This window comes from Odontesthes bonariensis, chromosome 12 (genome assembly GCF_027942865.1).
Source record: "Odontesthes bonariensis isolate fOdoBon6 chromosome 12, fOdoBon6.hap1, whole genome shotgun sequence".
Lineage (NCBI taxonomy): Eukaryota > Metazoa > Chordata > Actinopteri > Atheriniformes > Atherinopsidae > Odontesthes > Odontesthes bonariensis.
In genome coordinates this window covers 14,268,339-14,295,942 of record NC_134517.1, presented here as the reverse complement: position 1 = coordinate 14,295,942, position 27,604 = coordinate 14,268,339, and the positions used below count along the sequence as shown (strand labels likewise).

The 27,604-nt window shown below is 40.9% G+C and overlaps 1 protein-coding gene across 1 annotated transcript in view; it reads left to right on the top strand.

The window, feature by feature from the left end:
* itprid2 (ITPR interacting domain containing 2) overlaps positions 1-25,300 on the top strand; it is a 59,087-nt gene extending 33,787 nt beyond the window's left edge. The window contains exons 10-22 of the mRNA XM_075479180.1: positions 740-800; positions 14,602-14,709; positions 15,342-15,711; positions 16,272-16,476; positions 16,943-16,994; positions 17,774-17,856; positions 19,305-21,065; positions 21,354-21,413; positions 21,668-21,792; positions 21,903-22,017; positions 22,123-22,188; positions 22,291-22,635; positions 24,626-25,300. Coding sequence (XP_075335295.1) covers positions 740-800; positions 14,602-14,709; positions 15,342-15,711; positions 16,272-16,476; positions 16,943-16,994; positions 17,774-17,856; positions 19,305-21,065; positions 21,354-21,413; positions 21,668-21,792; positions 21,903-22,017; positions 22,123-22,188; positions 22,291-22,635; positions 24,626-24,733 — 3,459 coding nt within the window. The 3' untranslated portion in view covers positions 24,734-25,300. The remainder of the gene's footprint in view (positions 1-739; positions 801-14,601; positions 14,710-15,341; positions 15,712-16,271; positions 16,477-16,942; positions 16,995-17,773; positions 17,857-19,304; positions 21,066-21,353; positions 21,414-21,667; positions 21,793-21,902; positions 22,018-22,122; positions 22,189-22,290; positions 22,636-24,625) is intronic.
* Positions 25,301-27,604: the final 2,304 nt, after the last annotated feature.

Here is a 27,604-nt window from a genome sequence, read left to right as displayed (position 1 = left end):
CCCACCGGTTACACCAGAACAATAGAAGAAGCAATGCGCATGCGTGTACGCCCCTACTTCTACCAACGCGAAGCTCACGTGAACGCCGCTGTAGTTAGCAGTGTCTGCAGCAGTGCTGCTATCAATGTTGTGGGGTTCATGATGATCGCTGTCTGTCCTTGTTGTGTTGTCTTCTTCTTCCGGATTTTGAATGGATGTTGCGCACGACGCCGTTTTTTGTTCTGGTCACTGGCGTTGGTCATGTGGCTGTGACGCAGATGTAAACAAATCCGTTCTGCCTGTAACAATGAAAACGCGAACGGCGGCATTCCTAGATCTTCCCACTCTGGAACCCATTCTCCAAAAATATCGTTTTGGGGTACCCAGAACGCCGGCTCCATATGGCCGCGACAGACAAACAATAAGCAAAAATATCGGTTATAGTGAAAAAGGTTTCCATGTAACCAGGCCCTTGAGCACAGAGAAAATGCAAACATTATATCAAGGAGAATGTGTGTGTGTCAACAGGTGCCAACCCGGATGGGTTAAAAGCGGAGGACAAATTTCGTGTGTATGCATGTATGCATGACCAATAAGTCGGATCTTAATCTTATCTTAATCTTAATCTTATTTGTCTGTGGGCAGTTAATGTGTCCTTGAACCAGTTAAAACACCACGCTAACTTTTAAGGAGCCTGCGTCTTGTCTTCATTCAGCAATAATGTGTTATAATGACATCACCTCCTCTGATTCACCTGTAGGTCTACCTGGGAGCTCAGCTGCAGCGCATGGAGCTGGAGAACCCCAACTATGCTCTTACGAGTAAGTACCTCTACGCTATCTAAACCGGTCTTTGTGTTTACACGTTGTACATCTTCAGCAGTTGAACTGCTTAGTTAGCGAGTGTTTGTGAAGAGAAGCCCAGAGGTTAATTTCCTAAAACTGAAGACAGAGGGAGGTGAAGCCTAATGACTGTGTGCACGTCCTGCGACCAGTATTACTGTGCTGTTTTGTGGGGTACTTCAGCTTTTTTTTAGCTGTTCTGCGAACTGCCTGGACAACACTGCCAACAAGAACAAAGATCTGTTTGTCCCCAAACACACACATACACGCACACAGATATACTCCCCTAATATCCTGGCCTCTTTTTGTTTTCAGAGTTGTGTCTGGATGAAGGTACTGGCTTGCTAATTGAGCACACAGACACTCACACACAGCTGATTCTCTTCTTCTTGACAGTTTAACAGTCCTGGTGCTGTAAAACGGCTTGAGCAAAGCTCCTCTCAGTGTAAGAATACAACTCGCTACATGGCTGAAAGTATTTCAGCCATGTAGCGAGGTTTGATTGCTTCCACTTCTCAGCGGCTGTTGAACAGTTTCATCAGTAGTCCCTATTAATTTTAGGGATACAGGACTGTTTATAATTGCAAGTCCAACAATTTTAACATGCTACATAGTGTCCAGTTTTCATTTATTCATTGCAACTCTGGAATTTGAGATGCCCTTTGTGGATATAATTTGAAACAGACATTAAATTTGACACACAACACAACTTACTCATGTATGTAAATGTCTCAAAAGGCTTTGTAAACCTTTTCTGGGGGTCACCAGATGAATGTGGTAAAGGAAAAACATAAAAGGACATAAAAGTAACACATTTTAGACTGGGGAATAGATTCCTCATTATATTAACTGTACCACTGATGTAAACCCGGTATAGAATGTAATGTGTATTTTTGTGTAAAAAGTGTGCTTGCAAGAGTGTCTTTGTATTTGCGGGAGGTGGATGTACGGTCGTGACCAACAACATGACTATTCTAGGAGGCCTGGTTTAAAACAAAAAAAGACTTAGAGCCATTGTAATGTTGACACATACAAGTGTATTTTGATATCGCTGTCTGATGAGCATTGAGTGTGTTTGATGACAATGTACATAGTTATGTGTAAGTCAGTTTACAATGTTAGATTAACATATCACACTCCTTTAGATGTCCTTGATGCCAAAAGAATATCAGGAGAGGATACACTGACATAGATGTTCCACTGGAGCATCGCTCTGCCACTTTTTTTGTCCAGATAACAAAATGTTACGACATAGTGTGTGTGTGTATGTGTGCTGCTGAGCAGGTGAGTTGTCCCAGCTGTGAGTGACTAGGTCTAATCAGCTGGGCTGCTTTTAAAAGATGGTGGAAGACGCAACCCGTGTGCCAGTGGGGCCAGCTATTGTTGGAGTGGTTTTGCAGTAGCTTGTGCAGGTTGTCGTGAAGCGTAACTCTTTCAGTGGAAGGAGGTTGACAGTTTGAGTTTGGGTTTTGTTGTTCTGTTAATCGGTTAGGCTTTTGTTTGTCCTCAGCAGGTTCCTTTGGGATTGTGTTTTTCTTCTAGGTTTTGGTTGAATAGTATTACTTTTCTTTTCCAATAAATAACCATTTAACATCACCCATCAGTTCTCATTGTTTTATTTCCTCAGCTCGGGACACTTTATTGTTACCCCGTAACAATTGGGGGCTCATCCGGGATCTGGGGAAATATACAGAAGCTGATTGGCTGTGTGTGTAGTGAGTTGTTTGCTGACGTGTGTGGGATTCCCAGTAAGGACAGGTGAGTGTCCAGCTCAACCGAGTGTTCAGTTCTTCCTTCGGGCACTGTTTTATTATTTTGATTTGTTATTTTCGTGGCGAATCCTGGGTGGAGATTCACTCTCTGTTGGAGGCAGGCGTTTCAGGGCTTGTGTTGCCGCTAAAGTTGTGCCTTTAAAGTCGCCTCGCGCCTGGCAAGCCTCAGAAGATAGACAGGTGAGTGGTGGGGGGAGGCAGGTACTGGGGATTCTGTCAGCTGGCTTCTTGTTATTTGTACTACTTTGGTGAGTAACTGTAGCTTATAGTATGGCAACCCAAAGGTAGCTTTGTTTGTAGAAGATCCTACGGTGGATCAGCTGGATAAATTAAGGAAGCGAGATTTACATGACCTAGCCGAGCATTATGGCATTTCTGTTGCTCGCTCGCTACGTAAAGCGGAGTTAAAAGGGATTATTTTGAAGGCATTGGTTGATGCCGGTGTTCTCTCCCTTACCTTGCCAGTAGATGGACAGCCTGTTGACTCGCAGGTTGGCGTTAAAACCGCCGCACCCTCTGGTGAGAGTGGCACTGAGCCACCGGTGTTGCCTTTTGTTTCCCCTGGTGTTAAGGCCAGCCGTATGGGTGAAGGGCCAATAGTTTGAGCCATTTTCTGTGGAATCCTCCATGGCATCCCGAATCGATGCCCGTATAAAAGTCTGTTTAGCTCGCCTCCAACTTGAAAAAGAGGAGCGAGAGCAAGAACGGGACATCCAACTCCGGGGGAGATTGGAACTCAGAAGGTTAGAAGCAGATACTAAGATCTGACTTCGTCAGTTGGAGATGCAATCGGGAGGTTAAGGGAATTCTTCAGACAAATCTGTCCACTTGCAGACAGAGTCCAACTCTGAGCAACCGATTGAGGTAGGCAAATACATCGCATTAGTTCCTGTTTTCCGTGAGGCTGAAGTCGAGTCTTACTTCAGTGCGTTTGAGCGCATTGCGAGTGCTTTGCGCTGGCCAAAAGATGTGTGGGCTATTCTTTTACAGTGCAAGCTGACTGGTAAGGCTCAGGAAGCGTGCGCTGCACTTTCCATTGAAGATAGTTTGAGCTATGAGAATCTTAAGAGTGCCGTTCTTCGTGTTTATGAGTTGGTACCTGAAGCCTATAGACCAGACCTGGGCATTTTACGGCCCGCGGGCCAGATACGGCCCTTTGCCCGTCCCTGTCCGCCCCGCGCCCCCCCCCTGCCCCCTCCAGTCAAAAATAAAAACGGATTTTGGTGTGCATGCGATGCAGCTGTCTTTTATTTTGAAAGGGCCTGACACATTGTTTATGAATGCACGCATAAGTGACAGTGACAGGTGGCTAGCATCCGAATCCCTGATCCACACAAAATGTCGTCTCACGGTAAAAAAAAGAAAAGTTGATTCAGAATGCCGCGTTTTCAACAAGGCATGGACAGCGAAATATTTGTTTACAGAGGTAAAAGGTAAAGCTGTGTGTTTAGTTTGTGGTGTGTCAGTGGCTGTGTTACAAAGAAGTATAATATCCACCGTCACAACGTGACTAAACACGGGGAGAAATACAATAACTTTTCAGAAAAAGAGCGCGCAGCTGAGGCGTCTGTGTTGCTCGCCAAGCTGCAATCTCAACAAACACTTTTTACAAAACGTTTGCCATCCAGAGGTGCTGCAGTCAAGACAAGTTTTGTTATTTCGCACAAGATTGCTAGAAAGAGCAAACGCTTCTCTGATGGAGAGTTTATTAAGGAGTGTTTGGTGGACTCGTCTGCGCTAATATGTCCCGAGAAAAAAGACGCTTTTGAGAACGTCTCCCTCTCCCGCCGCACCGTAACGAGGAGGATTGAGGACATCGCGAAAAACCTGGTGCTACAACGGAAAGACAGCGTGAATGACTTTAAGTACTTTTCCCTGGCTTTGGATGAGAGCTGCGATATACGGGGCACAGCCCAGCTGCTCATCTTCATGCGCGGGATCAATGCAGACTTCAGAATCACGGAGCTGGCAGACATGCGGTCAATGAAAGGGACAACAACGGGGAGTGATCTCTTAGCTGGGGTAAATGCATGTCTCGAAAGCTTGGGGCTGAAATGGGACAAACTGGTGGGCGTGATAACAGATGGGTGTCCAAATCTCACAGGAAAAAAAGTTGGTCTATTAAAGTGAATCCAGGACAAAGTGGCAGAAAAGAACTCTGAGCAGAAATGAACTTTTTTTCATTGTATATACATCAGGAAGTGTTATGCAAGTCAGTGTTACAAGTGAATCACGTTGTTGATGTTGTAACTAAAACTGTTAACTTAATTAGATTAAGGGCACTGAATCTTAGACAGTTCGTTTCACTTTTAGAAGAAACTGAGACTGACCACCGTGACCTAAGCTACCACACAGCCGTCAGGTGGCTGAGTCTGGGGAAAGTGCTGAAAAGCTTCTGGGACCTGAGAGAGGAGATTCAGGAGTTCTGTGTGAGGAAGGGACATGCCATCCCTCAGCTTTCAGAGGCAGACTGGCTGGCAGATCTTGCTTTCACTGTTGATGTGACTGCTCAGATGGATGAACTAAATGTTAAACTGCAACTGTTATTAACTATTAATTTGATATAATTAGTATTAATTCTCACTTGAACCTAAACCACAATTCATGTTTATAAATATTTAAATATTCGTATTTATTACCAAAATAATCTGATTTAAATATTTTATTATAAAAAGAAATATAATGAGAAAACATAGGTCAATATTAAATTTGAGTCATTGCTGGTTCGGCCCTCCAACACATTTCAGATTTTTCATTCGCCCCCCTGAAGAAATTAATTGCCCACCCCTGCTATAGACAATGTTTCTGTGGTCTTAGAAAATTATCCCATCAGACACATGTTGATTTTGCAAGAGAAAAAAAGCATGTTTGATCGGTGGTGTTTAGCCTGTGAAGTGGGCAACTTCTCTGCTTTACATGAACTTCTGCTGGTTGAAGAGTTTAAAAACTGCATCCCTGAGCGAATAGTAACCCATTTAAATGAAGGGAAGGCAGTTACTCTTCACCAGGCTGCTGTGCTGGCAGATGAAATTGTCCTCACTCATAAAGGCAGTTTTAATAGACGGGGATCTTCAGGCCACACCTGCCAGGTAGCTGGCAAACCGAAGCAGAAAATTCCTCCAGCCCCTTTGCATCCTATTCCAGTGGTTGGAGCACCCTTTGAGCATGTTATTGTGGATTGTGTGGGTCCTTTGCCAAGAACTAAGTCTGGGTACCAGTTTTTACTCACTGTAATGTGTATAACCACGCGGTTTCCAGAGGCTATTCCCCAGCGAAAAATTACTGCGACTGTGGTGAGTAAAGCATTGATTAAATTCTTTACAACTTTTGATTTACCTCGTGTGGTGCAGACAGATCAAGGCACTAATTTTATGGAGTCATTTCCTGGACTATTTGGTGATGTTCCATCTTGCACTGATGTATTGAGCATGATATTAATGTGGGTGATGCCTCTCCAATAAAACAACACGCTTATCGCTGTACATTAGACAAGCAGCAGTTAATGAAGTCTAAGGTGGAGTATTTAATAGAACATGGACTGGCTAAACCTAGTCACAGCCCATGGAGTTCTGCATGATTGCTGACTGAAAGGAGTGGAGAATGTGGTAGCAGATGCATTGTCCTGTGTGTGAAAACTATCACAACTACCTTGTGATAGTTTTTTTTTTTTTTTTTTTTTTTTTTCCCCCGCTGTGAACATTTTTAAAATAAACCAAAGTTTGTTTTGTTTTTTATGGGTTGGGGTGTTACGACCCAAGGGTGAGTTGGTGAGCAGGTGAGTTGTCCCAGCTGTGAGTGACTAGGTCTAATCAGCTGGGCTGCTTTTAAAAGATGGTGGAAGACGCAAGCTGTGTGCCAGTGGGGCCAGCTATTGTTGGAGTGTTTTTGCAGTAGCTTGTGCAGGTGAAGCGTAACTCTTTCAGTGGAAGGAGGTTGACAGTTTGAGTTTGGGTTTTGTTGTTCTGTTAATCGGTTAGGCTTTTGTTTGTCCTCAGCAGGTTCCGTTGGGATTGTGTTTTTCTTCTAGGTTTTGGTTGAATAGTATTACTGTTCTTTTCCAATAAATAACCATTTAACATCACCCATCAGTTCTCATTGTTTTATTTCCTCAGCTCGGGACACTTTATTGTTACCCCGCAACACAAAATAACAGAAATTCTGGCTGAAATTTGTAAACATATCTGCACTTAAACATCAGTTGTCAATGTTTTGTCCAAATCAGTCCATTTGTCTTAACTACAATATGCTGCTGACAGATAGTGGTGGATGTGCTTGGTAGTGGGATGGGGGGATTCGACAGCATCTATCAACATCAGGTAATGGCTTATTAACATATCTGGTGGTCTCAGCATACTGTAAAGAAAACATTGATTTTCAACAGGGAACTTTTTACATCTCATCCTGCGTCCTGTTTGCTCATCCCAGGCGTCACTCTAGAAGTATTTTTTTTGTTGTGGGAGAATCTCCAGCTTTTAAGTGCATCTGTGATCAGCAACACATTTTCAAAACACACAAGCACCACAGATTTGACTTGAATTTGTGTCTGCTTTTATACATCTCAACTTTTTTTTTTGTTTGTTTGTTTGTTTTTACCGTGCAGGAGATTTCTGTTTTTGCCAAAATTCACCACTTTTTCAAACCTTTCCAAAACCTTTTCCAAGTCCAGCCTTTTTTCATCTTTTCTTTTTGTGGTTTCGTCTCTTAACCTTTGGTTTCTGTTGTTTGCTATACTATAGGCATATAAAAAGTCCCTGACCTGTTTAGTTTGGTCAGCAAACAATAGATTAAGATCAGATTTATTGGTCATGCATACATGCGTACACACAAAATTTGTCCTCCGATTTTAATCCATCCAGGTTGGCACCTGTTGACACACACATGCACATGCACAACGTCACACACTCGGAGACAGATGCCAACTTGGAGCGGTGGGCAGCATGGGGGTACGGTGCCTTGCTCAAGGGCACCTCGGCCGTGACAAGGAGGTGGACTGACACCCCTCCAGCTGTCAGTTCCACCAATGTTTTTGAGTGGTGAGAGTGGGAATCGAACCTGCCAACCTTCCGGTTATTGGACGACCGACTTGTAACCACTGAACCACAGCCACCCTACTTGCTCCAATACTTATCGATGTTGGTATTGCGCACTGTCTTATTTCATATAGCCTGTAGGAAGATACCTATTTTGACTTTTAAGAGCTTAAGTGTAACTTATCAGTTTGATAATGCAGGGTATCAAGTAATTAAGAGTCTGCACAAAGCTGGTTTTGTTTTTTTTTTTTTTTTTTTTTACATTATAGGGCTAAAATCTAATTCATAAACACAAAGTTCTCATCAGTGTTTCCATTTGTTTAAATTCACTCTTCGGGTCAGAGGTCACGAACATATTAACCTGAGTGTTGGATTTCTACAGCTAAGAACATGCCGCAGAGCAGGGAGGGTATGACTGCTCATGCATACCATTGTTCCCATCTTATCTCTGGGTCACGGCTTGACTCTCTTCTCTTCAGATAACCTAACAACTCACAAGCTGTTTGGTGACACAAATATCTATACTCACTGAGCCAGTCCAGTCAGCAGAAGATTAGGGGTAACATGTTTTGTAAAAGAAAAGAATGGAGGGCAAGAAAACAACTCAAGATTATTAAAAAGATTATTGAAAGGAAACGTGAAGTGCTGAGAGAGAATGGTAGAGCAGACATTGAACTGGTTGTCTGTGAGAAAGCTTGTCTGCATCTGTCACTCAAACACAATGTGAAAAACCTGTTAGTACATGAAATCTGTTGGAGCAGCTGTGGAGCTACTGTTGTTAGTAGGCCAATTTTTTTCAACTATTTATCCACTTAGAAAGGCTAAGTTGAACCCCATTGTCTTATATGCTTCCCATGGGGTCCATTAAAAAAAAATAAATAAATAAATACAACATCTCCTTTCTTTGTTTTTGCTGATGACTTACAAATTCAGCACAAATAGACTAATGGCAATACTTCCTGATAGGGTTCTGGTGAGCTTTCTTAGAGATGAGAAATCATAAATGGAGAAAAAATGTCCTCAACCCCAAGAAAAGCAAAACAGACAGAATTTTATTTAGATAATCCAACTGTTTAGGTGGTACGAACAGCACCATAGGTCTATTAGTCTCTTTCTGTCACCCAGTTGCAAGGAAACTTGTAATTTTTTACTGTTCCCTCTAAGGATGGGCATGCTTAATCGACAAATTGATAATTGATTGTTAAGAATTTCGTCGGTCACGTTATTTATTTTTTTTTTATCGATAAAATGCTGATTGAGTTGCGTAGTGTGAGTCGTGCGGAGGTACCTGTGCATCCCGGCAACATCAGTCCCCTCAGAGCGGGTGTTTTTAGGCAGCTGGACTGACGGTCACCAGGCTGCGACCACGTCTGACCCCAGAGCATGTTAACATGCTTATATTTCTCAACAAAAATCAGTAGACTGGTGCAGAAGTTGTATGTGAGTTAGGCCTACTAATTCATTTTACGAGGCTTTGTTAAGTAGCCTAATTAATTCTTAGGTAGGTTATCTCTCTCTCACCCTCTTTTTAGACTCGGTGCCTTTCGGATAGTTTTTGAGTTACATTTTGACAAAACCTGTCAGACCTAAGTATTATTATATTTTTGGTAAAATTATTGTTTAACATGATTTTTTTTATTATTATTATTTTGGAACAAACAAGGGTCAATTGTGTTTAAGAGCGCTGGCTTGCAGCTGCAGGCTCCTCTGCTTTAAAGCACTGCAGTGTACATCTTCAAGTTTAACCATTGAACGTCAGTTTAACTGCCACAAGAGTTGTTCTTCTCGTAATAAAGATCTCATCGAGGAAAAACGCTGTATTTTGCGTTTTTACTGCATTTTTTACATATAAAAAGTTAAATAATGTATTTTAATTAATACATTTTTTTTAATGATTAATCGAAAATTGATCGTTAATTCTCCCGACGATCGATTAAGAAAATTTAATCAAATGCCCACCCCTAGTTCCTTCTAATGGATAGATGAACAAATAGGCTTGATTGTCGAGATGACCTTTTTTCAGGCTTTTCTCGGCAGGTGAACTACCTACCTCCCGCCACTTCACTTTGAGAAAGTACTTCATGCTTTCTTTACCTCTAGTTTAGAATATTGTAATTTTTTGTATGTTCATCCAGATCTGACATCACAAAATGCCGCACATCTGCTTTCTGGCAGTCACAACATACCTGTGCTGGCCTTCCTACACTGGCTTACAGTTGATTTCAGGATTAAGTTTTAAATTCTATTGCTCAAGTCTCAATGGCATGGTGCCATCCTACTAAGTGCTCTGTTTTGGGTGTGAGGCTGTAGTTCTGAGGTCCATAGACTAATTGCACTTATATTCTTAGATTCAGGCTCAAGAAAATTGTTAACAGAGCCTTTTTTGACACTGGAAGATCTTAAAATTTCATATAAAGGCTGGCCGGGCCATTTCAAAACACAGCTAAAACCCTCTTTTTTTTTTCTCTCTCTCTCATAGGCTTTAAATTAATAAATAGAGTTTTATTTTTGTTTAATTTCATAATTGTTTGTTAGTTGTTATTTCTTGCTCAACTAGTGTTTGATTAGATTATATGGTTTCTAGGGGATTTTGGTAAACTAAAGTTGTTTTTAAATTTACTATAGAAAAAACTTTGACTTCACCTATAAGTATTATTCTGTGCTCAAAGTAATCACACAGTAACCTTCTATTTTTGTGGTATGACTGGAAAGGCTCTTTTTTTTTTTTTGTTACTTATTTGAGTTATGATCAGTTCTGATCATGATAGTATGGCCACAATGCATTTTTATTGTTCTTAAATTCACATTGAATTCAGCCGCCTTAACTGAGCTGTTTTGTTTTTTCAGCCAGAAATAGCAGTGAACTGTTTAAGGAAACTGATAAGTTATTGTTCGAGGGAGTTTTATATTTAGGACATTATCACGCTACCAGACTGCAAACTGAGGCAAGCCTCTCACACACAGCTGTGATCGCTCATTTCTTATTCACATCTGAAATGTGACCGCTTTTGCAGGACCGCGTGCAGGCAAACAGAAAGGTAAGATGAACATACCTTAATTTGAGACACCAGAGAAGTAAACGTGCACACGAAATATTATACCACACACCAGAATGAGAGTTCCTCTTTTGTTTGATGATGCAAACAAACCGAAAGAGGTGTAAGCATTGAGTGAAGGGAAGTTCTGAATTGAGTATTTGTATCATCTGTTGTCATAGGCTGCAGATGACATTCATGTTGATGACAAACGGGTACAGATGGAATGAAAGCGATACCCACAGTGAAGAAACAAACCCACCCTCTGATGCATTGGTATCGCATGTTTCCAAATGATTTTCATCATCCTATAGACTGCTGTTACAGACGGCCTTTTATGAGATGCTTCTTGAATTATCAGCTGATGGATTTAACATTTTGAAACATATTAACCCACTTAGCATAATAAAACATTTGTCTCTTCAGCCTCTTTGTGATGTCTCAGAAGTATCTTTTTAGCAGCATACAGCCTGTTTAGTTCCATGTTTGAAGAATTTTTTTTATATATGTGTATATATATTTAAGCATATTGAATGCTTAAAAAAAATGTGTCTTCGTATGGACTACAGTTAATCCATAACAGTTTGACCAATAGTTGCTTAAAGGCTGTACTAGAGGGCTCATAGAAAATCTGTATGTTGAGGGCTTTGATGGACATGGAAGCTGATTTAAAAAAAAAAATAAAAAAAAAAATAAAAAAAATAAAAAAAATAAAAAAATAAAAATAAAAATAATGAAGACAAAGTAGAACAGAGAAGTTCAAACCCTGTTTTTTCTGCTCCACACTTCTGATCATTTGCTGATGGGTGGGTGTGTGACATGGCGTTCAACAAATACTCAACTCATCAAGAGCAATCTACTGTCCTTGCCTACACAATTCATTAAATTAAGTTTGATTTGAAACTAACTTTATTAAAGAGTGCAGTTACAGAACTGCTGCTTGCAGTCAGACGAGTGTGTGGTGCCCAGAAGCTTTTTTTTTTCTTTTCCAGAACATTCTCATATTCTACCATCGGTTCCCTGGATCCCAGACACATTCGTGTGTGTGTGTGTTGTCGTTTGTTATGTAACCTCTGTTCTCACCATCAGAAATAAAAAAAAAAAAAAAATCTCCCGGGACGAAGAGAAGAAAAAAAAACCCAGAGTACGTGTCGTTTTCGCTTATCCCTCACTTCCTGTTATAGGATCCTCAGAATGAGCATTAATGCACAGTCAGCAGTCAGCAGGAAACACACTTGCACAGTATTACTATCATCAAACACAGCTGGCTGCTTCAACAAGAGGTTCTGTTGTCACGTGGATTAGTGAGTGATATAACTATGAAATATGAATGACAGACTTGTTTGCACGTTGTTGTAATTGTGCGTTCACTCATCTTTTTGGTCTCTCGGGGAGAAAAATGAGCACTTTGCTGATTGAGCTGTTTTGGGTAAAGTAAAGGAGTCCCGATTCCGCATGCTGCGCACAATGAGAGACATGACTTCATTTAAATTGTCTTTTTGCCCCATTGATGAATCCAGGTGGAGTAGTCCCACTACTTATAGCTCTAGTTAGCACTCTATAGCCTCTAAAGGCCCCTCTTTCTTGACCAGCTGGCAGCTGATGCTGAAGATGGCATTGATGAGAATGCTGAGATTAAACTATTCAGGATATCTGCAAAAAAAAAAAAAAAATAATTACAGACTGGGTGACAAAGGTTTTGGCGTTGCTATTGTTTTTGCAGCTTGTTTATGTTTGTGCAGTGCTTCATTCTTTAGCCCTGCGTCACCTCTTTTCTGTGTTTTTAACTCTTAACCTCTTTTCTATTTCCTAATTAAGCTTTTTTTTGTGCAGTTTTGGTCATATGTAACAGTGCTGTTCTTGACTTTCTGATTGCATCTTACAATCCAGCTATACTGGAAATGTGTCCTATGTTTGTCTGTGCGGGTCACTTCATGGCGAAAAAGCATGCTTTGTATTCACTTATCTAGTTCAGGGTGTGAGTATTTTCTGCTTCCTCATGTTTGCTGTCTGTCCAAAATGGGTAACTATTGTGCAGATGTCTGTCTACATTTTATCTGTCAGTGTCATTTATTGTCACAGAGACGGTAATTAAAATGGCTTTATTCTATCCAGAGCAAAGGTTTCAGTCCTTCATCAAAGACTTAATGCGTAAAACACCCATAAATCTCTTTCTTCTTAAATCAGTTCTCCTGAAGAGTATGAAGTCAGAGGGTATAGAATATGTGAGAGTGCTGCAGCGCTTTATTTAAGGTGATGACACAAAAGCAAGTCGCAAGGTGTTTACAGAGCGACAGGCAGAAGACACTGTGTTTCATAACTTACTGACAAGTATTTAAATAGCGAGAGAAGGAAAAGGGGAGGGAGGGCAGGAAAGCATGCAAGTCATTATCCTGTTAGAGATGACATTGACAGCACAACTTACACAACCACAGAAGGAGGAGGAGGTAAAAGGGAGGAGTATCTCTGACGTACGTCTTCAGTCCCAACATTAGGCTATTTTCTAGTGTTTTACTGGAGAAAATTATTCAATTCCAAACTTATTAACTTATTGTATTAAAACCGTGATAGAAATAGACCAATGAGATTTGTTAGGTTTACTATATTATTATTACTATTATATAATGATAATTGAATCTCAGATCACTGCTCTTCAAGCCTTGCTGCAACTTGTATAACAACCATTCCCAGACGAGACAAGACCTCTGTTAAAAGTCTACTTTCTTCTGCTATCTCCCCTCAGTAGAAGGTCATGCACACCTTCAGTTTACTTCTTACAGGTTTGTAGGACAAAATACTCCAGAGAACTCTCATACACTGTTGTCTTACTTGCTATAAGCTTTATTATTATTTTTGTCCTTAAACCTTTTTTTTTTTTTAATTCTATTAGTTTTTTGCCACTAGATCATCCCCGAGATATGCTATCTGCTAAATCCGCTTAGTATATCTTGGCAAAAGCGGTAAAGGCACGAGAAAGCAACAAGCCTGTCTCAGTAGTTGCTGATGTATCTGGTCTCCTGTAGTGTCACAGTATTGTGAATTGTTTTAACATTTCCCTAAATTTAATCAAACTTGCATGTATCTATTTGCTGTCAGTAGAATGTAAATTTTGACTTTGCATTGACTATTGGTGCCAAACTAACTGGTTTGAGTGTCTCTGAGTCTCCTGATCTTCTGGGATTTTCTCCACAGTGTAAATTAATTTATAATTAATGAGTTTACTCATATAATCACTCTTTCGACTGTGCTGAGTAGCTCAGACAAACAGTAGAAGGCATCCACTTCTGTCAGGCAGAGAAAGAAATCTGAGGCTGCAGTTCACCAAAACTGGACAGCTAACACTGGAAAAATGTAATGCTGAGGCTGCAGATGGTAGGTTATAGTTTTACACCAACAGCCATGTCCTCATTCCAGGCTGCTGCTGGTTCTGTAATGCTATGAGGAATGTTTTCTTGACTGTCTTAACACCAGTCAGTCGTGGTTTGAATTCCTCAACCCATCTGAGTATTGTTGCCGAGCATGCGCTTCCCTTTATGGCCACAGTTTAGCATCTTTTATTGGCTTCTTCCTGCTGGATAACATGTTCTGTCAAAAAGTAAAAGTAACCTCAAACTGGTTTCATGAACATGAGGTGGTCTGCTGTGGGGTTCAGTGGCCTTCGCAGTCGGTCACTGATCTGAATCCCAAGGGAAATCTTTGGGGAGTGGTAGAATGGAATATTGGCACCATAACTGAGCAGCAGGCACATCTGCAAAGTTGAGTTACGTTAACATGGACCAAGATCTCAAAGGAGAGTTTCCAAGATCTTGTAGAATAAACAACATCATGTACTGCAACAGTTTGAAAGTATTTCTGTCTGTTATATTTCTGTTGAACATTTTTCTGCTTTGTATGTTTTGAAAGTGAAAAGCTTTGACTGTTTCTTTGTTTCGGTCTCTCTCAGGTCGCTTCCGACAAATTGAGGTCTTAACAACGGTTGCTAATGAGTTCTTCCAGCTCTACAGTCAGGTTTCTGGGCAGCCTGTCCCGCGAATAAGCTCCAAGGAACTAGGTAACTATAGCAACCGCACAAAAGGACAGTTTGTAGTCTAGGTCAGTGTGGAGTAATTGAGAGCCACAACCATGGACAAACTGTGGCTTTGGATGGTTGAATAGCTAAATAAAACTTTGAGGATGTGGCCTAAAATTGAAAATTTGTCAAATTAGAATTCAGAAAAAACAGAAATCTGAAATATGGCTTTTGAAAAGTTGAAAAGACATGAGTAAGTAATCGTTGTGTCATAATAGTAATACTAAGATCAAAGTTCCATGTGAATTTAAACCACATTTATTAACCATCATCCTTCAGCCAGGAACATGCAAGCTTTTCTAAATGATGCTCTCATGTTTTTCTTGATGAAAGCTCTTGACAATTCATCATGCTTATCAGCATCCACAAACTCGACTCAATTAAGTATTCTAACTGATTTTAAATTCTTTTTTTTTTTTTAAATAGTTTTTTTGTTTGTCAGCTAATGAGAAGTTTTGGTTGTTTTTTTTCCTCACAAATGTCATCTCTGTCTCTTGCTGTCACTGGACAAGTTGGATGTAAAATATCAAATGTTTCAAGTCAGCTGACAAAGACAAATGTTCAAAACCAATAGGCCTTTTTTATATTCAGATCTTTGTTTGTATTTCTCTCAGGAGGTGAGGGAGGAGGACCTGAGGAGGAGCAGAAGTCGCCTACCCTTAAGAGAAGCAACTCTGCTCGGAATGTTGCCAAACTTCTCAGGAAAAACATCAGCAAACACAACCTGCTTGCCTCTGAGTCCCCTGAAGCACATTCACCGAAACAGCAGACGCAACTGAACGGACAGGCGGCCACCCCCGATCACGCACACGTCAACGGCCACGCCCACGCCTCTCCAGAACAGGATCGACACAGTATCGACTCCGACCACCAGGCAGAGACGTTTAGTCAGAAACACATCCGCAGGAAAGACAACTTTTCTCTAGAGACTGTTACCGAGGAAACCAGCGGAGATGGAGAGACAGATCGGTTGACAGACTGCAGGTAGTTTATATATTATTCTGGAAAATACATAAAGACTGTCAATTACAAGTAAAAGTACTGCGTTTTATACCCTGTTGGGTAAAAGTACAAAAAGGGATAAGTTTGATGTGCATAAAGAATCAAAAGTCATTGTTTTGTCAATACTGATTTTATTGTTGGAGAAGCTGGAGTTTGAACTCATTCTGATTGACTGCTTTATACACACTGAAGACACTTTAGTCCACTGGTTGCCAACCTTAGGGTCTGGTCACTATAGAGGGTCATAAGACAAATCTGGCGGATTGATAGATGATTAATGGGGGACAGAGAGCAAAACACAGAATTCTGTAACACAAATTGTAACAGAAAAACAACTGTCATTGTAAACTTCAGTAAAATGTTTTGAGAAACCATAATAATACTGATGTGTATATGTATATGAAACTGACCAGGAGTCTGGAAAAAGTAGCATACAGAGAAACCATAAATGTAAAGTAACTCAGATCTGAAGTAAATTTCAGTACCACTTCTTCTTTCTTTTTTGTATTTTTGCCGCTAACTAGCATCCATTTTCTCATAAGTTCTGAACAGAGCAAAACTGGACCGGAGCGACAGGCAGAGTCAGCTGATCCTCCGTCAGCCAAACTGAGAACAAAGGAGGAGGGTCCTGAGGTGGCCAAGGAGAAGAACCTTACCTCCACCCCGGCTAAAGCCGCATCCACCCTCGCCCCGCCCCAGCTGGCCCAGCTTCGCACAGAAAACGCAGACTCCTTTGACATGGAGGAGGTACGGGTTCTCCCTTGTTGCCCACACTGATGCTGTATTTGCCTCTTCTTACACACAGGTTTCACAGTGTCTACGCTGATGCCTTTAACCAAACTATTTCTCATTAACATGGATGTTTATTTTCATCTGCTCTGCCTGTGCTCAGTAAATATGTACTCTACCAGTCAAATTCATGCAAATAAGGACTAAATCATATTTTCCTTTCATCAAAACACCAGTAGTGAAAAGTGTTTAGTCTACACTAAGACTTTGCAGCTTCAAACCAGTTTTCCAGGAAGCAGAAGCTTGCTTGGTTGTTCAGTAAATATTTATTCATATGTAAGAGATAAGTGGGAAATATTAAAGAAATAAATGAAGACCAAGTGTGCATTTGCCAGTGTGCATTTAATGAAAGGCCTCAGGCTGTTTTGCATCCTGTTTGTTACTGACCCTCTCCTCTTTGTTTTTTTTCTTTTGAAATGTTTAGATACAGACTAACGAAGATGAGGCTTTGCCACACGGAACATCCAGAACCACCGGTGAGTACTGTTTTTTTACTTAAAGTAAATTAGGACATATAGCAACCCTCTCAAATGCTGTTCACCCACCATAAAGCAACAAACTTAATCCTTATCTGTAGGTTAAACTACCCGTCAGTAACTCAGCGTAACTCTTAAAATGACTCTCCGTAAAACGTATATAAGTTGTTCATTCTAAAGCAATAAAACCATAACAATTAATTCAAAGCAATTGCATCGTAACGGGAACAGAGTTTTTAAGAATATACTTTTTTGTTTCTCATTGACATTACAGTTACAGACTGCAACTTTAACTGCTGGGTGTTCTTTTGAACAGATAACAGATAACTTTGAGGGCTGCCTTTATGAAATTTATATAAAATCATTAACTGAAATTAAATGAAAAAAGTATTTTATTTACCCCAAGGGAAAATGATATAAGCATCAAAATGAATCTTTCATCTACTTACATAAACATAAGCTGCTGCGGTACAATTGAGCCCCAAACCAAGCTTTCATCTTGCCACTTAAATATCTTCAGGCTTGACATTTAAAAGAACCCAACGCTTGTCTTATAAATCGGATAAAAGGTTTGAGCGTCTTGAATATTTCCTTACCTCGTTTCCCTCAGACCACAGAGAGAACAGACTGTCCCGCTTTTTATTATTATTGTTTTATGTTTGGTTTGAATGATTCTTCTCTGCCACCTACAGGTCAGACAGAGTACTCCAGTCCAGACATGATCTTTATTATTTATTTTTCAATCAGTTGATTAAATTTGGTCTTTCTTCATGTCTCAGACCTGTCAAGGACCGTCAGTCAGCAGTCAGACAGCAGTGGTTTTGCTGAGGAGCCCTCTGTCGACTCCAACAGCTACCTCAAGGTTGGTTTGTGTTTTTAGTAGACTTCTGTCTGGCATGTACCTGTTTTTATACAACTACAAATCAGGCTGCTGCAGCGGCAAAAAGCTTTGTGTAGAAAGGCAGCTTACTCACTGCTGTATTACTGTGAACAATCTGACACTATCATAATAATAATAATATTATGTCAGTAAAGTTTTTCATTTTTCTACTAAAAAAGTGCCTTTACTCAAGTATACTCATAGAGTTTAAAAACATACCACTCTTTTATTTAGGATAGTTTTAAAGAATTAATGTATCCAAGTGTGGATTTGTGATAGTTCTTCTAAGATCCTAAATATTGTAAGTTGCAAGATATTCCCAAATCAGAGTGTGGTCAAACAACGTAATTTTGAAACACGTTGTGTGATGCACTGGATGGATGATTAAACAACTGACTCCAGTATTTCATCCAGGTTACTTTCTGCATAAAGATTTTCTTTGATAAACTGAAGGCTAATCTGCAGATAAGCAATACATAAGCAATACATAAATGCCAAATCCACGATGCTTTGGTTGCCCTGGTTACTCTGAAAAGTTTTAGCTTTTTTTTTCATCTGTTGAAGGGTGTAATGCTGTGATTAAACAGTACAATTAATCCATTCACTGTTGTTCTTGAAGTAATTTACTGCAGTTTGTTATGCTGACTGAAATCTGTGTTTCAAGAGGAGAACATGAACATGGCAGTGTAACAGTCTCACCAATGTTATACAGGAGCTACAGTGTTACAATAGTTGCAGAGTACCTCTGTTTGGGCGGGCCTCTAGCCAGCTAGTCGCTCTGTTTCAGTGTTTCAGTTAGATTTGACATTGAGCAGACACATGAGAAAGATTTCATTTTGTGGTCCTTTTTTTTTTGTCGTGGACTACAAAATTTGTAGGAACGGTGAAAACCCAACTAGCATGCAAAGTGAGATCTGCTCAGATTTACACAATCTGTGGGAACTCAAGGAAGGAAATTATACAGAAAAAATGACCAGTCTATTTATTACATGTCTCTAATAAAAATGTGATGAAAAGCAGCCGTGCTAAGAACATTGTATGTTTGATGCAGCAAATTAGGACAAAATGGAGCTTCTCAGTGTGCAAATTGTTTTTCTTTTGATTGAATATGCATTGCATATTCTTAATAACTGTGTGTATAGTTTGACAGCAAGACTTCCAATGAATTAAATGAAGTGAATGGTCACATTATTTAAAATGTTTGTCATTTTCTTTAAACAATTTCATCCATACATATAATTACATGCTAATTTGAAAGAATCCAAATAAAATGATTGCCCAAGCGAGTCTCATTCTCACCTTTTATTCACAAATTCGGCTAAAGTGGCAAAAACTATCGTTCAGCCAATAACATGATAAAAATGGGCACTTTTAGGATTCTGTGTCCTGCTTTTAACAATGGTAATTACATTTTGATTTATCATAACCAGGTGCAGGAGAGTTGTGACAGCTGTGACAGTGAGACCACGGTGACATCTCACCCTTCACAAGACGTGGCAACGCCCCATGCACTGGACCAGCCAGCGTTTGATCTGCCAGATGGCAGACAGGAAGAGGTGGGGCCTACTGGTGTTACCAGGAGAGGAAGCTCCGGGGAAGAGGATGAGCTTAAAGAGAGTTCAGAGCAGGTTCCACAGTACAGGGCTCATCACCTCCCCAAGTTGAGCCCGGCAGGAGTACATCAGGATGAGGCTCGGGATGGAGAGCAAGTTAATGATGGGAACGGGACTGATCCTGACACAGAACCACAACCAGATAGCCCCCAGAGTATGTCTGCTTCTGGGCAAGAACCACAACTGGACCTACAACACACCCAGAATCAGTCAGAACACGAACCACAACAAAATGAGCACCTGACTACAACAAACACGGATCACAAAGAGGGAGCAGAGCCTCATATAGAGCCTGTCTTCTTGGATGATTCTAGTTCAGTTTATCCTCCTCCTCCTTGCTCTCCAGTTCTAAGCGCTCTGAGCCGAGCCAAACGGAACCAGCTGAGCCGGGCGGGCCAGCACATCAACCCCCAGAGCAAAGATGCACTTCAAACTCCAGGAGGGGGGAGAGGAAGACGTGGTGTTATCCCCCTGCAGCGGTCCTCCTCCCTTCCCTCTTCCCTCCTTTCACCCAGAGTTGTGTCTTCTATCAGGGTCCAGTTTGGACAAGGCCAAGCTTCCTGCACCCAACCCAGGTACTCCTTTAAATATACTCAGGAGGATGCGGCGCACAAAGAGGAGGAGGAGACACTTGAGGAGAAGGAGGAGGACGGTGGACAGAGAAACTGTCTGTCTACCTTGATTATAAACCCTGGCTCGAAAGAGAATCCACCGGCTGCTATCCCTCCTAAACCCATCCCTCACCACCTGATGCGGTCATCCTATTCCCTACAGAGCTCCAGCCCTCCTCCTGATTGGTCCCCAGCATACAACCCCTTCTCCTGGAGCACCCAGAGTGTTCCGGATCTTTCGTCCACTCAGCAGCATCCTCGCCAGTTTCCACAGAGCACGCATGCCAATCAAAAAAGACTAAACTGGAATCCTGGCCAGATGATGTTGCCAAATCCCAGCCCGTCAGCGCTATTTTCTGACCCCAGCCCCAACCCTAGTCTTGGGTCCAACTCCAGCCCTTACCCGTTTAGTCTAAACCCTCATCCATGTCACTCCTATGTTAGTCCTCCTAACCACCGCAACACTTCTTTGAACCACTATTCTAGTCTAACCAGCCTCCACCACCCTCCTACTCCCCCAGTCCCCCCACACGGCAGTCTTGCCAACCTGCATCAGCCACCACCTTCCACATCTCCTCACTCACATCGTGGCACTCCCACAATGCACCACCACAGCTACAACCATCCATACAGTCATCAACCACCTTACTACACATCTCCTCAGTTTGCCTCACCTTACCAGGTTTACCATGGCTACAACATGAGCCCACACTTCGTTTTACCCCATCCCGCCACCCAGTATCTACCGATGGCCCCAGAACACGGCTTCCACCCAGGTCTAGCTCATTCTTCTCCAGGCTTCCCTGCCAGCATGGGCTCTTCTCCCAACCCAAGTCAGAACTCTTACCTTGGGCTCACTCCTCCTGCTGCTCCAGGGTCAGGACCTGGTCATATCCCGTCCAGCACAGAGATGCAGCTGAGGCGGGTTCTGCATGAGATCAGGGGAACGGTTCAAAGTCTGAGTCAGGTTGGTCCTCTTGAGTCACTTCATTTTCCACTGATTGTTGTTTTAGTGCTGTTTTACAACTTTGGTAGGGTCGCATTGTCCGCTTGGTAAGTAAAGCTTAGCCCAGTTTTATGGCAAAAAAATGTGCATGATTGATAAGTTGTTCCACTTTGCTCTTGTCTGCAGAACTCTCAGTCCACCAGTAACAGTCATGACATCCCTTCCTATAGTTTTTTGCCACAAAATATAATTTTGTTTCCTTGTTATGTTCCACTGCTTGTCTTGATGTTGTTATTCTTCACCCTCTAGAACCAAGATGGCACTCCAGATGCATTCGGTGACCACAGAGCAGCTGCTCCCACCCACCAGGTACTGTGACCCTATTTGATACCTATCTAGTGTGTGTGTGTGGCAGTCTTGGCTTGTTCCTGCAGTTAAAATGTATTTGATATAAGTTGTGTTTGCCAGGGGACCTATAGTTACACATTTCCACTGTTTTTTAATCAAGATATATAAAAAAAAAAATTCACTTAATTGGGAAATCTCAAGTGTACATGCAAGTAGTTTTCAGCAATGTTTCCATCCAGTTGTTGCTTTTCAATCAAGCGTGTATCTCTTTACAGTCTTTGGCAGAGTGTCAGCAGAAGCGGCGGAATCTGAACATGTTCCGCAATCAGATGGTGAACCTGGAGCTGTCAATCATGCGACAGCAGGCTGTGGTCTACAAACACCTCAGCCCTGCCGACAGGTGACACACAATGACAAACGCATACATGCTGCGCAGTAATCTGGACCCAGATAATATTTGACACTATGAAACAAAGCAAACTTTGTGTGTGTTTGTGTGCTTATTTACAGGCTGGAGGCGGAGCAGCTTCAGTCCCTAAGGTCAGCAGTCAGAGAGGAACTTCAGGAGCTGGAACAACAGCTGGAAGACAGACTGATAGAGCTGACGCAACACTCGCAGCACAGAGTAATTTCTAAAATCAATAGATATTTGCATTACAGTTCATGTCTTCAATAAACTCACAATCATGACCTAATATGGCTGTACTGTAATCCCTGTTGTCTTACTCAGGGTCTTCATAGAGGCAGCAGTGTTGACAGTCTGTCCACCGCATCTGCACTGAGGGCCATGGAGCCGGTCTGCACACAAAGACATACACACATTTGTCATTTAAAGTTATAAATGCCAATTTGCGTGTTAACATACAACTCTTTCCTGTGTGTCTTCCTGTCTATCCAGATGTCTGACCTCCTCAGGGAGCAGTTCTTTCTCCAATCTGAGCTCTCCTATGACAGCCGCGGCCCCTCCACCAACCCGTCCACTCGCTCGTCCAGTCCGGTTAGAAGCGAAGGAGATGCCAAGCAGAGGCAAGGAGTGTATCGGGCATCGATCAATATAACCCCTGCTCCTCCTCCTCGTCCCAACACACTGACTGAAGAGGGAGAGGAGAAGGAGAGACAGAGAGACAGTAAGAGAGAGGAAGTGGGAATAGTAGGAGAAGGGTTTGGGGAAGAAGACACACTAGAGGAAGAAAGAGCAGCCGGAAGATTCAAAGCGGAGAACTTTCAGCAGCTCATCAGAGAGGTAATATCACAACTTTGATAGAAAGTTCTACTCTTACTCGCACTTCTATATTTGTTTATATAGGGAAAATATCTACAAATGCAACCAAGGAGAAAAGTAGGTTTTTCCCGCTGCCCTGTAAAACAAGAACAGTCTTGGGCGACATATCTGTACCAAGTCTGAATAAATCATGAGTTCAGATGCATCCAGACAAAAGTTATTCCTTTAAGTTGGACCATGCTCCACCTCTGGTAAAACGTCCATATAAATCCTAACTAAACCATCTTAAATAATAGTCTTGTTTTTGTTTTGTTTTTAAATCATACCCATCTCACAAAAAATTACAGAGAATTATTATTTTTTCTGTTTAAACCTTTACTTACGTAAGAAATAAGATTCTTAAGATTTAAAATCTCTTCAACAAGGGTGTCCTGAACAAGGCAGGCAGCAGTTCAGAAAAACAATGGTTACAACAATACATCAAATCTAACGCACAAAAACAGCTGTCAAATCTATAAAAAATACAATTTAAAGAAAATATATCAGACTGTTTGCTTGTTAAGTCCCACATCTAAAATGTTTATAGTCTTAAAGTTTAAAGTTATGGTTTAAAGTAATTTAGTGAGGCCTGCTCTTTAAGATTCAGGCAGTTTTAGAGCTGATGCCAAGTGTAAGCAGCAGCATATTTAAACACCTTTTCCCCTAGTTTAGTAGAGGCTATAGCAACAGTTAAAAGAACAAATCTTGGGAGCAGAGGGAATAATTTCCCATATGTTTTGGGAGGACTTAGATCTTTAGGCAAGATGGAAGAAGGCCAAGAATAGCTTTATAAATTTGAATTTGTCAGTGTTTGAGCCCACGGGAGGATATGGCAGACTATCCAAGCTGAGAATACAACGTCCTGTGGTGAGAGCTTCATGGTTAATGTGAACAGTGTGAAAGAACCATGCATATAAATGACAACACGATATTACAGCACAAACAAAAAAGTGGCAGCCTCACGTCTCTGTTTGGCCTCAAAGGAAAGACGAGATTTAATTCTAAAGAAAAAGCCCAGTTGCAACTTTTGCATGAAACAAAACAAAAAAGTCACAAATTGCCACATTTGAGACTCTGCAACGAGGGAAGGGTATTTAAAGGTGTCCAAGTTGTGCCCCTACAGCTCGGGCAGGAAATCATGACCCTGAAAATGGATCAAGCAGACCACAAAAGCTCAGCCCAGAAACCAGAACTTTACCTTGTAGCTCTCGATCTCAATACCATCCCACTGTAACAACTGGCAAATCGAAATCAGAGCTCACTGTTTAAACTGGTTTAGTTTGGCTATCCTCATTGCCTTCTCTTTGAGCTGCTTTGCAACCCACCTCCATCCCAACTCCTTATTTTCAAGCTGTGTGTGTCATGTATGTTGTTACTGATGCATGCTTTGTTCTGTCCCCTGGGAGATCTTTGATGCTGCACTCCCGGCCTCAGACTTGTCACATATATACATGGAGGAGCAGGAATGTACCAAAGCAGATCCGCACTGCCAAATATAAATGACTTCTGATGGATGTCATAATCTCTTTGACTGAAAGTTATCTCTCTGATCCATGACTTAAGCAGAACAGTGTCTGCTACACTTGAAAGCATGCTACATTGGATACTTGTAAAAAGATAATTCAATGAATTTTAAACTCTGCTGGAATAAATTCTCACCTTTGACAGCAGCGAAGAAATCAATCATTATGAAATGGAACATTCCAGACTTTCTTCTTCTTAGAAAAAAAAAAAAGGGGCCACTGGGGTCAAAAATAGTCATATGAATGTACGCAACACAGACACAGACTCTAGTAATTGTTTGCAACTTGTGAAAGAGTTTCTCTTTGTTTCCCATCATGTTATCAGTATTTTTTTGTTTTTCTTCTTTTGCTCCCTTTATGTGCAGTTTTTTGTGTCATGTTCTATTTTTTTGTTTGAGATGACACCAGGTGTTCAAACTCTTTTACCAGTTCTGTCTCACATCTTTCAGATTCGAGAGAGCGTGGCGAAAGAAGTCAAACGTGAGATTTACAGCGAGCTGCTGGCTGCTGCATCGCCGCGGGGCTCACCCCTACCTGCCAGGCAACACCCCCTGTAGTCGTAACATAACAGCAGAGCATCTTTCCCGTCACCTCCGGCCTTAGAAACCACAGCCTGATCAACACCACTGTGTCTGTAACACTGTATAGATGAGTAACACTGTGGAACTCTGTGTCTGCAACACTGTATGTCTGTAACACTGATGATGAACCAAGCACGCTCACTCCACCTGTGAATCCCCTCCTGCTATCAAAGCGCTTGTCGTTAGTTAGAGCTTCAGGTGAGAAGTTTGGTTGACGTGGTGTGATCTACGCTGGGAACCCCAATCTAGACCATCAGCGATGATTCATTGTCCATTTCTCTCATCCTGTTTCCCCTTTATAAACTGTTGTGGTCAAACCACCATGACTACCACTAATACAACTAGTACTGCTGCTAGTATCACCCCCACTAATCCCAGTCCTGCTAATATCTTGCATCAAGTTAGCCTGATCTCATTGAGAGTAGATCTGGACTTTAGCAGAAGTCATATAGTTTGTACGTAATAATCAGCAAGTTTTGCTTAAAACACAGAGTTGTCTTTAACTCTGTGTTCTCTCTGTGGAGAATATAACATATACCCCCCCCCCCCCCCCCCCCCCCCCCCCTCAAAAAAAACCCCACAAAGTTAATGTAGCCAGTGTTCAAAAGTGCATCAATCAAACTGCAGGGTTTGTCCATATGATGAAAATGTATGTTGTTCCTCTCTTCTTGCTGTTGTTTAGGTTTCCGAGATATCTGTCTCTAAAAGTTGTGCCTCCTCCCCACGAGTATTAAACTTTACTTCAGCCTAGGAGTGTCACAATATACTGGTATTGATGATAATCAAGATATTGAAAGAATTGAAAATGGATCATGTTGATGATACACATTTAGTTATATTGGGATTTGATCTTTGCTAATTAAGTCATCACTCATGGCAGATTTGGCTTTTTGTATCATTTTCAAACCTTCTTATCTTCTATTTTTTCTAAGAAAAGAGAAAACTTCAAAAAAACAAGATGAATTAGTCTATTAGGAATAGGCTCAATGGAAGGTTTCCATTGATCTTGCGTTAGCGTGTGATTATGAACTTTTTTTCTTACCCTGATAATCTTGTAGTAAAGCTTAGGTTTTGTAATTCAACTTGATTTAGTTTGTGCTGCACATTGCAATGAAATATGACATTTGAATGATTTTATTTTTGCATTCTTACATAATTTGACCGGAAATATTTCTTGAGCAGGAACAAAAGCAAAACAATATTATATATTCACAAGGAACTCTTAATGTCCTCCATGTTGATAAGGTGGAGGCAGAAATCCCGCAGACAGATATCCGAAAACCAAATATTCTTCATTGAGAGGTGCCACAAGGGGGAAGAGACGAGATGTTTTTAAATTGCCATGAATCAAGTCTTTAACATGTCTTAGCACCCCTTTAAAAATACTAAAAATACCTTAATCATCCTTATATCCCGTCCTATCTGCAGTCATGCCTTCTTGTATTAGTTTGTGTTCCATAATCTTTGAGTCTGCTAAGAGGCAAACTGAGCTTTTTCCTCTTTGAAGTTACTCATTCCATGCACATTTCACCTTAATTTAAAAGGTTTAAAGAGAGTAAAAAGAGTTTTTAATTTAGATACCTAGGGATTATGATACATCATCACCATCATCATCGTCATCATGCTTCTGTTCCTTTCACTTCCTTCTCATCAGCTCGTCAACTCATCACAAACAAATTATGTAATTCAAACATATTTAGATCGCAGTCATTTTGGACTCAGGCTATGTTATGTTGAAAAGATTAAAATATGAGACCACTTAGATTAACAAAGGTAAATAAATTGTAATTAGAGCAAATATTTCAAATCATAATCCTGAGATGTTGCTACTTTTAGCAGGTTTGTTAGTGTGCAGTCAGTGCGTCCAGCTATCTGGCTGAAACCACAATTTGTATATCTGCTCCTGTTCAGTGAACAAGATGCAGCAGTAAAATCAGTCAGTTGTGAAGCTGCTTGAAGGCGCTTTGATTCCTGTTTGCAAAGCTACGCTAACAGTTTCCCTTTGTTTCCAGTCTTTCTGCTAAGCTAACTTTAAGACTCCTAAAAATCATGTCTTTACTTTGTCCGTGTGTTGGAGCTGAGCAATGTCCGTAAAGTGATCCGTGTGGGATTTCATGAGATACTGAGGCTTTGAGGTAATTGGTTTTGGTAAGTTGTCATGACGACAGTGATGAGGATGATGATGTTGCAACTTTTCCAAGGGAGGGATTTTTTTTTTTGTTATTGTGTTAGCATGTTAGTTTCACTTTGTCTATTGAAAAATCTGCGTGCAATAATGTGAACACATATTGATTGATTACATACTACTATTATTGATAGCAATAGATAGCAACATTTCTGACATGATGCATCTCTAATACAGAAAAGTCTGAGGCTTGCTGGTCTTATTTAAAGAAATTTCTTCCTTTTCGCACAGATTCTGCTAAACTAATTGATTGCAGAACCAGTCAATGAACCTCTATTTTCTTCAGCATTATTGCCTGTGTTAGTTTATTTGTGGTGCCTCACAGGTTTTTGAGTGTATAGTCAAGTTAGTTAGTTATTAAAGACAACAACATGGTAACTATGGGAGCTAAATGCAGTCACACGACACTTCTTTTTTTTTTTTTTTTTTTTTTTTTTTTTAGTTTTCCTAATAGGGCAATGATTGTGAATACTTCCACACAGACTCACATTATAATTTTAATTGTTCGTTGGGAGCAGATCTGAGTGTGCGTGGATGTTTGGAAACTATGAATCAAAGCTCAAAGAGAAGCTGATTAACTAACCCTTTCAGATTTATTTACCTTTTTTTTTTGTTGTTGTTGTTGTTGTTGTTGTTGCAGCATGTGCAGCTGCCTCGGGTGT